The sequence below is a fragment of the Papaver somniferum genome, chromosome 6, assembly GCF_003573695.1.
Source record: "Papaver somniferum cultivar HN1 chromosome 6, ASM357369v1, whole genome shotgun sequence".
Classification (NCBI taxonomy): domain Eukaryota; kingdom Viridiplantae; phylum Streptophyta; class Magnoliopsida; order Ranunculales; family Papaveraceae; genus Papaver; species Papaver somniferum.
Window position 1 is genome coordinate 66,883,754 of NC_039363.1, and position 16,413 is coordinate 66,900,166.

The 16,413-nt window shown below is 36.2% G+C and overlaps 2 protein-coding genes across 2 annotated transcripts; both read right to left on the bottom strand.

Moving 5' to 3' along the window:
* Window positions 1–2,297: 2,297 nt before the first annotated feature.
* On the bottom strand, window positions 2,298–3,115 carry LOC113285738 (protein NDR1-like). The gene has a single exon (XM_026534510.1). It carries the CDS (start codon window positions 3,086–3,088, stop codon window positions 2,465–2,467), a length of 624 nt encoding a protein of 207 aa, XP_026390295.1. The 5' UTR covers window positions 3,089–3,115; the 3' UTR covers window positions 2,298–2,464.
* Window positions 3,116–4,277: 1,162 nt separating this feature from the next.
* LOC113290885 (protein NDR1-like) lies at window positions 4,278–4,970 on the bottom strand. Its single transcript, XM_026540472.1, has one exon. The coding sequence runs from the start codon at window positions 4,968–4,970 to the stop codon at window positions 4,278–4,280; it is 693 nt and encodes a 230-aa protein (XP_026396257.1).
* Window positions 4,971–16,413: the final 11,443 nt, after the last annotated feature.

The window sequence follows — 16,413 nt, forward strand, 5'->3', positions numbered from 1 at the left end:
CGCATACCTAAGTATCCGGTCTGAGTTTGGGTTCGCCAGTATGCTGATAGACGCATTTATGTTTCTATTTTAATCTAAATTGTATATATTGTTAGTGCTCCATTTTTTACTTATTTGGATTTTTATGTCTTTATAGGTGTTTTTGGAGAAATAAGCTTTTGCAGAGAAATTGGCGCGAAAAGTGGTGTTTGCACTCCCGGGAGTAAATATTAAAGGCATCCAGAAATAAGTATGCATACCCCTATGCGTACGGGCTTAACAATTCAAGTCCGGGGATTCAACTGAGATTGGTCACGAACGACAGTATGCGTACCCATTTGCATACTGGCGAACACAGACCAAGTCCGGAACTCTAAGTATGCGTACCCGTTTGCATACTTGAGTGGGTTAAGTTCTAAAATCGGTTTGTTCATGAACAAATACATTTATATATCAAGGAATGCAAGCTTTTGAAAACCGTGGCTATAATGTTCATGAATTGATTCAAGGAAATCAAAATCGATTTTGCTTCAATCGTGTCTTGTATACTTATATAAGAATATAAACAATTGAACAACTCCATAACTAGTTTCATTTGAGTCATTTGAACTAGTTGTGATTAAGATGAACAAGGTTGATATGAAAGTGTTCATATGGCTAACTTCGGTTAACTATTGCTGAGCCAACCATGTGCACACGTTTGGGTACGGTTACTCATACCTAAATGAAGTCACATTTCATTTGTGTATAACAAGCTAAGATCGATCTAACAGTTGAAAGATATTAGCTTGACTCTAATCAGGTTTTCATCTAATAGTGAATATTGAATGCTTTGTTACCAAGGTCGCCTTTATTGCGAACCATGATTTGAAGACTATATAAGGGAGAACTCTAGCAACTGAGAAACCTAATCCCCACACCTCCTATGTGATACTAGTTGCGACTAGAGTCGATTCTCCTTTAACCTAGGTTTTTCCTAAAACCATTATAGGTTAATGACTTAAAGACTTAATTGGGATTCTGAATCCAGACCCAACCATTTTCTCTGTAGTTGCGTGTTCTGATCTTACTTTGTTCTATCGTGTTGAGTACTATCTTTTTTAAGATTTGCTCGAGATTTAATCTCCGATTGGTAAGATAAATACTAGTCACAAACATCTTCGTCTCATCGTTTGTGACTCCATAATATCTTGTTTCGCTTCCATACGATTAAGATTATTGTGAGGTGATTGATATTACTAGGCTGTTCTTCGGAAATATAAGACAGAACTATATATTTTTCGTAAACGGAACTGCTAATTATTTTTTTTTCCCGAAAAGCATAACTATATATGGCTAGGGAAAACCTAGCATTAGACAACCAAGTACGGCCAGAAAATAAAATTTCGAAACCGTAGATAATTCATCATAGATGGGAGTACTTTTTCCCATCGTCAAATATGATTTACGGCTGGGAAAAGAAAATGAAGAACTCTTAGCCGTAAACAGTTGCAGAAACTGCATACCTTACAACAGTCATTCCTGGAGTATGAAGGCATGCTTCAACTCCTTCATTCACCAATTCTCGATTTTCAGGTTCATCTTCATTTGAGGATGATGAATTTGAATTCTCTGGTTCACGGGGTTGATTTCAGTTTCTTTTGTTATCTTTTTGTTTTGTCCTCACCATCTTTTATTTAAAGAGTTAATCGACAATAATATTTTTTTAGAATAGATTCTTTGTCGTTGAAATGAGTTGGAGAATAAGAAGATAGAAAGAAAACGGAGGAAAAGAAATAACATTATTCATTGAGGGCATTTTTAAACTTTCACATATTTTAGATTCCCCATATCCACATTTTAGACATTTTAATTCAGTGCAGTCCAAATCTAATTTACTTGCAGCTCCAGGCCCCAACAATGGGGAATGATAGACTGACCAAAATCTATCTCCCGATAAATCTGGATGCACTCACATAACCCCGGGGCCCACGGGAGATTATGGGGGTGGGTTTTTGTGGCCCCACCACATGTGTGTTGCGGGAGATTATCGGGAGAAGTTTCTCGGTATGTTAATCATTTTCCCCCAACGATAGGTCCAGAACAGACGAAGTAATTAAATAAGAATAAAATGTTATTTGTGCACTATTTTTTTTCTAGTTTTATTATATTTTACTTTTTTTCTGTAGAAAAGAAAAAAAATAATAATGATTAGTTTTTATTTTGTGCATGAATATACACAATGAACAACAGGACCCTAAACATAATCACAAATCAAACAATCCAGAAAAAGCAATTGAAAAAAGCATCCCATCGGACGATAAATAACAAACAAAAAATCACAAAAAACCACAAAAAACCTATATCTCGTGCAGAAAATGCAAATTGTACCCAAGAATACAAAAGCAATATTAGGTAAAATAAAAAACAAATAAATTAACAACATTCACACAGTGCTGTGGCCAAGGTAGACGCCTAGACGGAAGCATTAGACAGCCAGCCTATCTTATTCTTTTTGCGTTGTTCTGGAAACCAACAGCCTCAAACTATGGTTCACGGACTTCATCCCCTGATCATTGATAGTAACATTAACTCCTAACCTTAGCTCATGTCTTCTTGTCTTCCATATCCCATTCCTATACCGAACATTCATTACCAGATCGACTCGAAAGATGGCAGTACTTCCATTTGACGCCTTCATTTTAACATCCTCCCAAGGTACCCCAAAAGTTTGGATCGTCTCAGCGTGATGTTTTGTATGCCTATGCTGTTGATAAAATTTAGGTATGGATGTATTTCCAATCGGTGAAGTTAAGCTCTTACCATAGTAATACAAAGTCATATCGAGGTTATCGTAGTAAATACTCTTCTCACTGTTTCGATTGAAGAAACTCAGCTCCAATGATATGGCTGTGGAATTCACTGCTTGAGAGTCATTTGAAGCTTTATTGAGACGAGGAATGAAAAATTCTTCGAGTGAACAATGAGGTTTGATCGGCTGAATAGTAAACCATATTACCAGAACAATTAGAGCTACAGAGAATATAATTGCCATGATCAGTATGAAACACCTAACTCTGCCACTGTTGGGACTCGCAGGAGCAGGAGCATTCTTGCCGCCAGTTTCCATGATGAGTTTTTAAGTGGGAGACACAGCGGAATTCTACTTATAAATACCCTTAGGAATGTTATGACAGGAAGAATACTACTAAATACAAAAATCAAAAGATCACCAGATACGAATACACCTTTACTCTATCCTAGTGGAAGCTGTCAGCATTCAACCCAAGTTTTAGATAACGTTGTATTTAAACATCTAAACGCTTGGATATTTATTGAAAAAAAAAACATTAAACGCTTAGCACTTGTACTGTAATATGGGCCGTAACAGTATTTTAATTCTCTCTTTGAAAGGTACTTCTATTTTTTAATTTGGCTGGAATCATTTCCTTTTAGCTTTTTCTTCAAATAAAGGTGCATGTTCCCCACAGTCCCCACTGTTTAATGTTTATACATATGAAAGGAAAGGCCAGCTCTATCACCAGTGTTTGCCTGTTTGGTGAGCCAAAGAAGGATTTTAAAAGTCGCTTGACAGACTTCTTCCCGTGATCATTGACGGTAACGTTCGCTCGTAATCTCACATCATGTACTTTTGGATTTCCCTTGGAATACCTAATTATTGTATCCAAATTGACTCGAAATGCAGCTGTTCTCCCATTTGAAACCTCTACTCTAGCTTCGTCCAAGGGTACCCAAGAATCTTTACAGTCTCAACACGGTTAACTGTGACAATAGTTCGGTTACGAAATTCAGGAATAGAAATGTTTCCGGTTGGTAATCTTGAATTATTACTACGAGTATATAATAATAAATGCCAAATCAATGTTTTCGTAGTAAACTTCACATTGGTACTTTTTGGGATTTACAATACTAGCGAAAATGAGCTCGAAAGATATGGTTGTGGTGTTCATAATTTGGCCGTCATTTGAAGCTTCGTCTAGACCAGGAACATATATAATTTTGATATGCAAGTGAAAATGGAGTCCAATTAAACATAGAGAGCGTATTATTCTTAAGAATATCTTGATAAACTGAAGTCTACAACTCATTTTGCAGGAACACTCTAAAACAGAGACAAAAAAAGAAGAACGGAAAGTAGAAGGCTTGTGTGTGTGGGTCGAACTCGCGACGTTTCTCAACCTTCTCCAAAAAGCCTTAATTTTCCCTAAAAACAGTAGGAACAAAAAACAAATGTGCTTTAAGAGTTAAGGCACAAGTCACACAACCACTTGGACAGGTTATGCCTAGAGCAAAATTGGTTAAACTAGAACCAACAATGCCACAATAGCCACAGGAATACAGTCGCAAACATGCACAGAAGCACTAGATAGCCTCAATATGTGATTCACAGACTTCATTCCGTGATCATTGACTGTAACATTGGTCCCTACTCTTAAATCATATCTATCAGACTTCCAAAATAACCCATTTGAAATCCTAAATTTTGTTTCCAAATCTACTCGAAACATGGCCGTGCTCCCATTTGAAACCCCTATTCTAGCTTGTTCCCAGGGTACCCCAGAAGTCTTAATTGTTGCAGCACGATGAGCTTGCCAGAAAGTTTCCAGATAATGAAACTCGGGTATAGTGATATTCCCAATTGGTTGAATTGAGTTGTTACTGACATAAGAAAAGGTCAAATCAATGTTATCGTAGTAGATTGTACGCTTATCCTTTGCTGTTTCGAAGTATGAAAAACTGAGATCGAAAGATATTGTTGTGGTGTTGATAATTTGGGTATCATTTGAGGCTTTGTTGAGTCCAGGAACGTAAAATTTTTCGAGATAACAAACTGGAGATGTATGATTATTCCAAGTGCACACGATTAAAACAATTAGACCTAGAGTAAATATTGATCCTAAGAAAATTTTGAAAGCACTACGTCTGCTAGTTGCAGTTGTAACAGCGGACGCGGGTTGAGCAAGAAGCGGATTCTCAACAGTTGCCGCCATTGATATTATTGATAATTGTTTGTATGCACATATGAAGAAGAAAGCTTCTCATAAATAGTCTTCCTTGGTTCTCACACAATGCGAGTCAATGTTAGTAAATCACATGTGGCGGAATTTTCTGTATGTTTTTACTGTTTGTTTTTAGTTCTATTTGCCGGAGAAAATGAGTTTTTAATGTTTTGATTTTATGGTCTTGGTGGGAACGGAACTTAGGACTTTTGGGTCTCTAAGAGCAACTGCAGTGGACGACTAAACCCAAATCTTTAGTCGAGTGGGCTGGCGTAGTGGGATGGACCATCGATCAAAATTTGATCAAAGAGTAAAACCCAGACCAAATTTGGTAGGGGATCAAGACCAAACCCAAATATAGTCGGGCGTTTATACAATGTCCGCCTACACTATGGACGTTAATATAATCTCCGCCTTTCATCGCGCGTTGGTATACATAACGCCTCTCGTTAGGCGTTCATATAATGTACGCCTCAAGTTTGCAAGTTTTTCAAATCTTTCTTTGGGGTGTTATCTTTATCAACGCCCCACTTCTTTTTTCTTTCTTTTTTTTTTTTTTTTGAATCTCTCCGCCCAAACTCAGGCGGGATCTTTACAAACGCCCCATTTTAGGCGTTATCTTTATCAACGCCTGATTCCAGGCGTAAACTTTATCAACGCGCGACCAAATTTACTCTTTCCCCACTGCGTCACACGACGGACTAAACCCAAATTTGGTCTTTTTTTTTAGTCTTTGGTCTTTGGTTATACTCGCACCACTGTGGACGCTCTAAGAGCTCTTACTCATTTTGTATGAGTGAATGAAATATGTCCTTTAGTCCCACATTGGGCATAACTAAAGAGGAGTTCCACTATATAGTTATTCCTTTATGGATAGTTAGTAAAACAATGTGGGTGGGGCGGAATATTTTTGTTTCCACTAAGGGCTTGAGCTTAGAGCTCGAGCTCGTGCTTGCGCCATGGACTTTGGTCAACCAAGACTTTCCTTTTTGAAAAAATTTCTTTTGATTTATTTCCTAATTATTTTGAAAATCAAAATAAATTTTGTCTTAAATATGGGGGGAGTGTGACCCGGGTGAATTTATTCTCTTACCAAAAACATTTTTCTTAACGGATTTATTTGCATGGATGTCGACATTTTCTTACCGGTTTTTGAATGTTGATGACAGAATTATGTCGACATCACGGCAGCATTATTTCGCATGCAGTATTGATTCGCACATTAATGTGCATTGATTTCACCCTTTTTGTTTGCCTATAAAAAGAATTCGAAACTTTCATTTTCATTTGTGTCCTCTTCTTTTCATCTCTCTCCCTCTTAGTGGTCTTTTTCTTTTCTTCCGTGCTTTGTTGTTGAGTTCGTATGAGTGGGCAAGTATTGTAGTGCTAACAATACTTGCAACGGGCAGTTTTATCCTGGATACAACTTGACCACAGAGTATACGCATCACTCATTCTTGAGACGTACCGGTCAACTATTGTGTTAAGGATAGCGTGTTGAACACGTGTCTCTGTCCTCTGTTTGCTGTCCATTTGAGTGTTTATTTAGCTTCCAGAAATTTTACTTCTAACATCTTTTCTTTGAGTGTTTTATTGTTACAGTTGCAACACTATTTACTGTATATATTTAGTTTTATTTTTTTTGCTGACTGCCTCTTCATTCGTTTGTGATATAGAAAGCCTATGTGGAATGTACTAAAAAATCAACGGAAAGTCTTTCTTAAACATATATTTACAGTCGGAGTGGGTGAAATATGTTTCCATGCGTACTGTATTTTTTGATTGGACTTTGAATTTCGCAGGGGACGTCATTGAGATGTTGCCGACGAGTAGGTATCTGGTGCAGGTCAGTTAGAGAGGTACGTCAGCAACCAATGATGACTTTGTTATTGGAAGCTAAATTAACGTTCTTGCTGTATGTAATTAAGTCAGTCATTTGTGGCTGTGGATCCATATGTTATTCCATTGAATGGGATCCTGTCACATTTTATATTGATACTTTTATTTTGTAAAATTTCACAATCTTTTTTTTGCATGATGAGCTATATCTGTGCGAAAATTAGCACAATCTAAAACATATTACATCACTACTCAACATTTTAAAAGTCGGTGATTAAGTGTACATCAACTTTTACCCCCACGATTTGTATGGACGAAACCTAATACAATCACAAATAGGTCAAAGAAAAGATCTTTGAATAAGTTTAGGCTGAAAGTCCGTAAAATTGATTGTATAGAAGAGTTCTTGGATAATTTCAAAAATCAATATCCAAGATCAATCTAGTCATATCCAAATTTAGAGGATCCGAATTCTAATAAGTACGCACTTTCAATCTATCTTTCAATATTTGAATTCAACAAGAGTGAGTCTTGTTCTAGATTGATTACGTACTAGTTGGGTTATTCATATTATAAAGATAAAACAATATAATGCAGAAAATAAAGATAAAACAATATAATGCAGAAAAGGAAAAACACAAGACACGAGAAATTTTGTTAACGAGGAAAATTGCGCACCTGCAGAAAACCCTCGGGACCTCGTCCAACCTTGAATGTTGCACTGTATTAAATCGCTACAAACACTAGCATATTGTCATACTTTGGACTGGAATGCAGTTGAGACTGAATCAACCCTCCAAGCGATTCAGTTGCAGTCTTGTTCCTTAGGCCTCTTGAACGGTTGAACCTCACAAGATTCTGTGCACTTGATTCCTTAGATGACGTCCTTTACAACCTAATAGTTGTTTCGACCTCAGTCAAGACTTTTGATCCAATATTCCTCTAACTGATAAGCCTGATTTCTCTTTCGATTTTTGAATCTAGGTTTGGAAATCTGTTTTCAATAGATTACACTGAGTTAGATTAAAAACCTAAATTACTAACCACCTCTCAAGAACAATCCAAACAAATCAAAGAATAGTTTAGAAGTCTATCTTGAGGAATCATAAAGTTTGCGACGAAGATAACTTTGCGATTGCTAAATATCTCATTATTGATCGGAGATTGACGAAAACCTCAACAATCAATAAGAACAAAATCCGGATACACGAACTATCATATAAAAGATAGTATAACCGGGCTTCACGATGATAGGATATGGTTCTGTCAAAGCTTAATTTAGCGCAACAACATCGCAAGTTAGGAATTAAGAGTCCAGTTTGATTTATATTTTAGCGCTTCAGTTGTTTTAAGACTCCTTGGAAGGTTTTCTCAAAAGAGTTTTTTTTATCCCCCGGGGAGCTTAGTAGCTTTAGGAATAAGTTAAGTTTTATTAGGGTTAGTTTGTTGTTTTGTTTATATAAGAGAGGTGTCAGGTCATGTATTCTTATCATCGGAATTAATAGACTCTTTTTTCATCACCTTGTTTTTCATCGTCTGCAATAGCAAACGCTTTTGCTGGCCGTGATAAGAACTCAATTCTTATCATTGGTATTAGAGCGATTTCGCTCCTTGTATGACCAATACCCGAGAACAAAAAAGGAAAAAAATGGAGCAGTTAACAGCACAAGTTACCTCCATGGCTACATCAAGCCATCGTTTGGCTGAACAATTGGAGAGGTTGTTGGAGAAAGACGCATCAACCAGTGGATCTCGTAACACACCTAAGAACGATGGGAAGGTGATTTTTTTCGCGATTTGAAGGTACGGATCCTGAAGGTTGGTTATATCGCGCCGAATTGTACTTTCAATTTTATGAAATACCTCCTGCAAAACAGGTGCAATTAGCGGGTATTAACCTAGATGGGAAGGCTTTGAAATGGTATAAGTGGATGAAGAAAATATCACCTAACCCTAACTGGAAAGGGTTCTCTACAGCTTTTTTTGAAAAGGTTTGGACGCAAAAAATATGACGATCCAGCGACATCTTTAGCCAAGATCAATCAAACTAACTTTAATGCTATTGGAGATTATCAAGAGGAGTTTGAACGACTTTCGAATCTTGTATATGACCTTCCAGAGAGTTTCTTGGTAAGTTCTTATGTTGGTGGGTTGGAAGATGAAGTTAGACTAGAATTGCAAGCATTGAGTCCAGACTCTTTGGTGGAGACTATTGGTCTAGCTCGTTTACAATATGTAAAAGTAAAGTTGCGTACACAGGGATCCAGACCAGCGGTGCGACCTCCAACCACTACGGCATCAGCTAATAGCGACCAAGTCCCTCCAATCAAAAGACTGAATACTGAAGAGGCGGAGGAAAGACGGAGGAAGCAGTTATGCTATAACTGCGATGAGAGGTGGTTCCATGGACATCGATGTAAGCAAAAAACTTTATTTCTTATCGAAAGTGAAGAGGGCATAGACGATGAAGGGGGGAAGGCTATATCAACAATATGCCTTGAGGACAAGGCAGTTTCAAATGGGAGTGGAATGACATGATCTTGTTCTGTCAAGGCTTAATTTAGCGCAGCAACACCGCAAGTTAGAAATTAAGAGTCCAGTTTGATTTATATTTTAGTGCTTCAGTTATTTTAAGACTCCTTGGAAGGTTTTCTTGAAAGAGTTTTTTATCCCCTGGGGAGTTTAGTAGCTTTAGGAATAAGTTAAGTTTTATTAGGTTTAGTTTGTTGTTTTGTTTATATAAGAGAGGCGTCAGGTCATGTATTCTTATCATCGGAATTAATAAACTCTTTGTTTATCACCTTGTTTTTCATCGTCTGCAATAGCAAACGCTTCTGCTGGCCGTGATAAGAACTCAGTTCTTATCGCACGATCCCTAAGTGAAGTCTTTAAAGTCATAACTTAATTATGTTTCTCAGAGGAAACCTAGGTTATAGAGGACGACTCTAGCAAGCAAATAGGACACAAGAGTGCCAATATTAAGAAATCATGTTGCATGAGTCTCTCTATATATAAATTTTCAAGACTCCAGGTAGCTTTGAATTCAAGCTAAGATAGCTTGAGATCCAAGCAAACACTTTCTTAGTTTAGATGAAAATCTTATTGAGAATCTGTGTAAACATGTAAGAAGTCCTCCTTGAAATTACATAGAACAATATACACTATGGTCCAGGATTCTAAATCCATGTACATGATGATTCGTGTTGGAAAGTATGCCTATTAAACTTTCAAGCATAAGTGGTCTCCAATAACAGTCAAGACTTAAACCATGATCCACAAACACATAGGGATTTAGTGAACAACGTTGTCTTGGAAGTGTCTATAAGAGTTATGGAAAATCTAAACATGTTTTTAAAATAGTTAGTGAGCTTCTGCTTAACTCAGGGTAGGTATGTTCACCGTGTATGCATGCCTATGGACAGTCCGCGAACTTCAGCTCCAAGGTACCCTTACCGGGTATGTATATATACCTTGGTCATTCGTAAACTCAAATCCCATAGGTACGCGTACTGGTTATGTGTACCTCCGTTCATTCTCGAACTCAGATCGACAGGGTGCGCATATTGGGTATGCCCACCTACCCTGTTTTCAGAATTTAGAATGTTCTGAAAAATCTCTTTAAATAATTTAAAACTTTCCCAATAATGAATATTATTGCTTGGGAAATTTCCAAATGATCAACTTAAAACGAAAATAGTGCATGTATATTAAATTATTCTTTACAAAGACTGGCTTAGATGAAGTCATATTTATCATGAAAATTACGTACTCGTTTCATAAGAAAGATATATTATGCTCGATACTTTTCCTTATCGAGTAATATAAGTCCTCACATCGCTTAACATAGGACCAGACACGACACATAATATGATGTTACATGGAAGACGCGAGTTATGGAGATAGAAGTGAAGACAAGACTAAGGTTGTCGGGATCAAAGCATGGAGATCGAGAGACATTGAATATCACATGTGGATAGATTAATCTACTAACGAAGTAAAGCCTGAGTGGATCATGACATCACCTATAACTAGGAATAAGTGGTCCCACTGTATTAACGTGTTTAGCGTGAGTCACATGCTAAACTAACTGTAAATAAGCCCTCGAAGATTACTTTGTAAACTAAGACTTATTATTCAGTCTAACTCAATCAATAAGAATTATCTTTCTATGATTCTCTCTGCTATTAAGTTCTGATCATCGACCTAGAGATAACTGGATAATCACCGACAAGGCGTATAACCAAAGATCTACATACAAATATCAGTAATCATATCGAGTCAATATATACAACTAAACCACTGAAATAATCATAACATTCTTTAGGTACATATTTTGTTAGTATAATTCCCGATACGAAAAATATGCATCTTCATTCTTAATCATTGTAGGGAGGCGACTGAAAATTTCTTTATTCCATTCAGAAAAGGTTTGGTTGGTTACAATAAGTTTTAGTTGAAGGTTCAGAGAAGGTTCCATGTCATGTTATTTATTCCAGGCAGAGCCTCCACCCTCTTGAGTTGTTGGTGAGTGAGCTCTAGGGTTCTGGTAAAGATGCTCAAATTTGTAATTTTTGGTTCCCTACCAGTTGATTACTTTTTTTTGCAGTAAAATTGGGCCACGATCATATGCTATCCTCGGAAGATGAACAACACATGTATGAGGGTTTCTTGTATGCAAGTGTTTAATGGCTAGGGCTCTATTTAGGCGCTCCATTATATTATCTTACCTTAGATGATTGTTTGTCCATATGAATGGGCCACCTAGGAAACCCAGGGATATAAAACCCATTCGATCTGTTAGTGTGAGGAATGTTGGGTCATTACATAGGTTACTTGCCTTCTTCCTGTTTTTAGAAAGAAAAAAAATTATGCTAGTGTACTTAATTTTATGATATTTGCAAATCTTTTAATTTTGTTTAACTAGGAAAATAAATTATATATTCCTAAAAATTATTAAACATGTTATTGGTTTCTAAAAAAAATTACCAAATATATTTTTTATAATTGTTTGAAAATTATAATAAGCCTTTAACCATTTTTAAAAAAATAAAAAAACTTTAATTATTTTCAAGTATAATGGAAATGTTCTTCAATTTGCCACATTTCGTACAAGTCGACCTCTATTAAATACATAAATGAAAAGGAGAGGGTACCAAGTACAACACTAACTTTTTCATTCGGCAACCTGTATGGACAAAAGCTAATACAATTGTAAGTAGATCCTTGGACAGTATGCGTACATTGTTTTCCTCTTTATCTTCAACAATCAATATGTCTAGATAACAATGTTCGTGAACCAAATTGTATAGAAGTGTTCTTGGAAGATCTCACAAATCAATGTCCAAATCAAGACGATCCGAATTCTGCAAAATATGAAACTTATTATCTATCTTTCAAAATACGAATTCAACAAGAACAAGTCTTGTTATTGATCACAATTAATAAGGACTTAAACTACCTAGACTGAATACGTACTACTTGTGTTATTCCTATTATAAAGATAAAACAATATAATGCGGAAAGGAAAAACACAAGATACCAGAAGTTTTGTTAATGAGAAAAACTGCTCCTGCAGAAAAACCCTGTGATCTCGTCCACCTTTGAACACCAAACTGTATTAAGCCGCTAGAGACACTAGCCCACTATCATATTTCCGATTGGAATGTAGTTGTGACCTAATTAACCATCCATGCGGTCGTGCTTCTTACGTCTCTTGAACCCCTCAAGGCTTTACGTAATTGATTCTCTTAGCGCTCTATGTAATTGATTCTCTTAGCTGACGTCCTTTACAGCCTAAGAGTTTCTTCAACCTAAGTGAAGACTTTTCATTCCAATCTGCCTTTAGTATATAAGCCTATTTGATTTCCCTTTAGATCGTTTAGATCAAGGCTTGGAAATCTGTTTACAATAGACAAAGCTAGCAAACCTCACGAATCTGGAACACTTACACTCAATTAGCTGAGAAGCCAGGATTACTAACCATATCTCAATAACAATCTAAACCGATCAACAAAGAAGAATTTTATATATCTATTTTGAGGAATCACAAAGTCTGAGACGAAGAGAACTTTTGCGATTTTTATATATCTCGTTCCTGATCAGAGATTATCGAAAACCTCGACGATCAATAATAACAAGATCAGGACACACTAACTATTAATTGAAAGATACTAGGACCTGGCTTCACGAATACCTATGTGAAGTCTTTAGTTATTGAACCTACTTATGTTTCTTAGAGGAACCCGAGGTTAATAGAGAACTACTCTAGCAAGCAACTAGGAAACAGAGGTGTCGGGGATTGAAATTTCCAGTTGTTTGAGTCTCTCTATTTATATACTTCCAAAAATATAGGTAGCTTTAAATTCAAGCTAAGATAGCATGAGATTCAAGCATGCACTTTCTTAGTTTAGATGGAATTATTGTTAGGAATTTATGGAAGCATGTGAGAAGTATGTCTTGAAATTACACAAAAGAATATGCACTATGGTCCAAGATTCTGAAAAATATAATGATATATAGTTCTTGGAAAATATGCTTGATAAACTTATAAGCATAATCGTGTTCATTAGCACACGAGACTTAAACAATGATTTGCAAACAAAAACCAATTTAATAATCAGAGTGGTCTTAGAAGTGTTTCTGGGAGTTGTATCATGCCAAACATATTTGTGAAAATAGTTTATGAGTATCTGCTAAGTTTGTACTGGGTAGGTGTGTGTGGGGGTACGCATACCTATGAACCGGTTCGTGAACTCAGGATGCTAGGGTACACGTACTGGGTATGTGCACCCTTATCCATTCATGAACTCAGGCCTTTAGGGTGCACATACGTTGTATGTGTGCCTCTCTCCATCCGCGAATTCAGAACCTTATGATACTCGTACTGGGTATGCGTACCTATCTTGTGTCCAGAATTTCAATAGTTCTGAAAACTTCCTTTCAAAAATTTGAAATATTCCCAATTCTCAATATATGAATTTTCTTGGGTAATTTCCAAATAATCAAATTGAAAAAAAAATAGCTCTGGAATAATAAATTGTTCTTGACTAAGATTGTTAAGGATCTATGAATATTCATTGCTTTAACCATATTTCGAGATATTTAATCAAGACAAGCTTGACTAGAAAATCGAAATTTCTTCTTTCTAATATTAAATCTACTAAAATCATACGACATATTCTCATAAAGATAGAATGGAAAATGTCGTGAGTAAATAGAATGGTTTGGTCTTCACATGCCTCTTTGTCGAGGAAGTTCTCCAAATATCTTTGTTTGTCTTCAATCTTCAATCTTCGATGTTTTCAGTGATGTCGATACTCAACTACCATACTGTAATCCTAGTTGACCTGAGACTTGACTTTGGTAGACTAGAAATCAAGATATAGTTTTGTGCTTCTAACATTGACGGCAAGCTTGAGATAGTTTTTTGTATATATGTATAACCTTTTTTTTTTGTTTAAAATGTCTTTGCTTGCCCGCCCCAGTGTAAGTGGGATTTAGACATTAAATTTTTGATATAAGGTTTTGCACACCAGCCTTTTTAAATAAGCATTTACCTATTTTGAAAATCCTAATTCAGTATTAAAAAGAAACAACGGGTAACTAGCTCAGCTGGTCATCCCCGTTCCACAAAGGTTTCATGTGCTTCAGGAGGTCCCACGTCCGAGTCCCCGATGGTGCAGTATTGCAGAATTTGAAATGGAAGGTAGAGTTAGCTTGCCCCTCTTGCGACATAATCAGTCCCCCTATCCGCTGCGACTCCCTTGGATGGTTCCTCATGAGGCTCGCTGGTAGGCTAACACGGAAACCTGTGCAACTAATGTAGTATTACGTTGTTGGAACTTAGCTTGTCAGGCTTCCAACTAGTTTCTTGTAATAATATTCTTTATTCAATATAAATAATATTCTTTATTCAATATAAATAATAATCTTATAATATTCAGAATTAAAAAATATTTAAACAGTAATTTGAGATAGTCATGGCGATATATTTTAGATTTATTTATTTCAAGATTATTGTTGATTGTGCTCTCTTTTTTTGAGAAAAGCATTTAGGCTTAATTTTTTTTTTTATAAACCTATTCGCATTTGAATATGAATACTTGCGAGGAAAAATATAAAGGTGCAAATTCATCCATCTAACAAATAAATTAGGTATTTTCAGTTTACAAATCGGTTTATATTTATACACAAAGGTTAAATCTAGAAGACTAAATTACATAAGTTGAAAATAAAGTTATATTAGCTAGTCTTATGGTGGAAGAGTTCCATCTTATATCTTCCACGCCACCTCAACATTTGGAATTGTGGATGGAAGTGCAAGTGTCGTGGTGGAACAACAGAAATGCTGATGAAATAGAGATTTATGCTAATCAAAATAGAGTTTTACGCTAATCAGAATAGCGCTAACAAAACGCTATTCAGCATAGCGTTTTACGCTATTAAGATTAGTACTTTTTTTTCTCAGCCATTAGATTTTCAGGGGCTCGTTTTAAATCTACGGATTAAGAAAAAACGCTATTCATATTAGAGTTGGGCGCTATTTTTATTGGCGTTTTCCGTCTTCTAGCGCGCTATTCTGAATAGCGTTTTACGTTAATATGATTATCGCTTCCATGGATTCCACAGACCATACCACTAAATCATGGGACATGGCTTTGAAAAACTGTGGAAAACCCCAACTTGGAAGCCATTAGACATGACATTCCACAGTTTTTCCACACTTGGAATAGCTTGGATTCCACCATAAGAGCAAGTTTTATGGTGGAAGAGTTCCATCTTCCACGCCACCTCAGCATTTGGAATTTTGGATAGAAGTGCAAGTGTAGTGGTGGAACAACAACAACGCTAATTCAGAATAGCGTTAGAAAAACTCTATTCAGCTTTTTTTTCCATCCATTAGATTTTCAAGGGCTCGTTTTAAATCTACGGATAAAAAAAAGCGCTACTCAGAATAGCGTTTTCCGTCTTCTAGTGCGCTATTCTGAATAGCGTTTTACGCTAATCTGATTAGCGCTCATATGGATTCCATGGGACCTCCCACGAAATCATGGAACACTGTTTGGATTTTTCATGGAAAACACTAATTTGGAAGCTACTAGACTTGACATCTCATATTTTTTCCACACTTGGAATATGATGGATTCCACCATAGGACTTGCTAAATATTATCAGGAAAAGTGTAGAATCATCGGTTTGAAGAATGTTGCATGGGTTACTTTCTGTCTAATTTTTGTTTTGAGTAATTGTCAACCAAAAAATAGTAATAATTTATATTTCTGAAACACCAAATTGACCAATGGATTTTCCCAAGGTCAATCCCGAGCGATAAGAATATAAGGACTCATCTGACACATCCCAATAGTAAAAAAGGCTGTTCAAGCCATTGTAGGATTTCTCCGAGCCAGTCTTTTGTTAATTTATATACTATTTGATATACTAATTGTCAATTACATTATAAAAGGAAATAAAAAATGCACTCATTTTCCAAAACCATGAAAAAAATGCTTCAAAAAAAAAGATTGAAATATTTGGCGCGCATTTACAACTCTCCGCTCAAGTATGACCAATATCAAGTTACAAATATATTCAGAGA

Bases quoted from the DNA above. Each gene is read 5' to 3' on its own strand.
- LOC113285738 (XM_026534510.1), bottom strand. From the start codon at position 3,088: ATGGAAACTGGCGGCAAGAATGCTCCTGCTCCTGCGAGTCCCAACAGT.
- LOC113290885 (XM_026540472.1), bottom strand. From the start codon at position 4,970: ATGGCGGCAACTGTTGAGAATCCGCTTCTTGCTCAACCCGCGTCCGCT.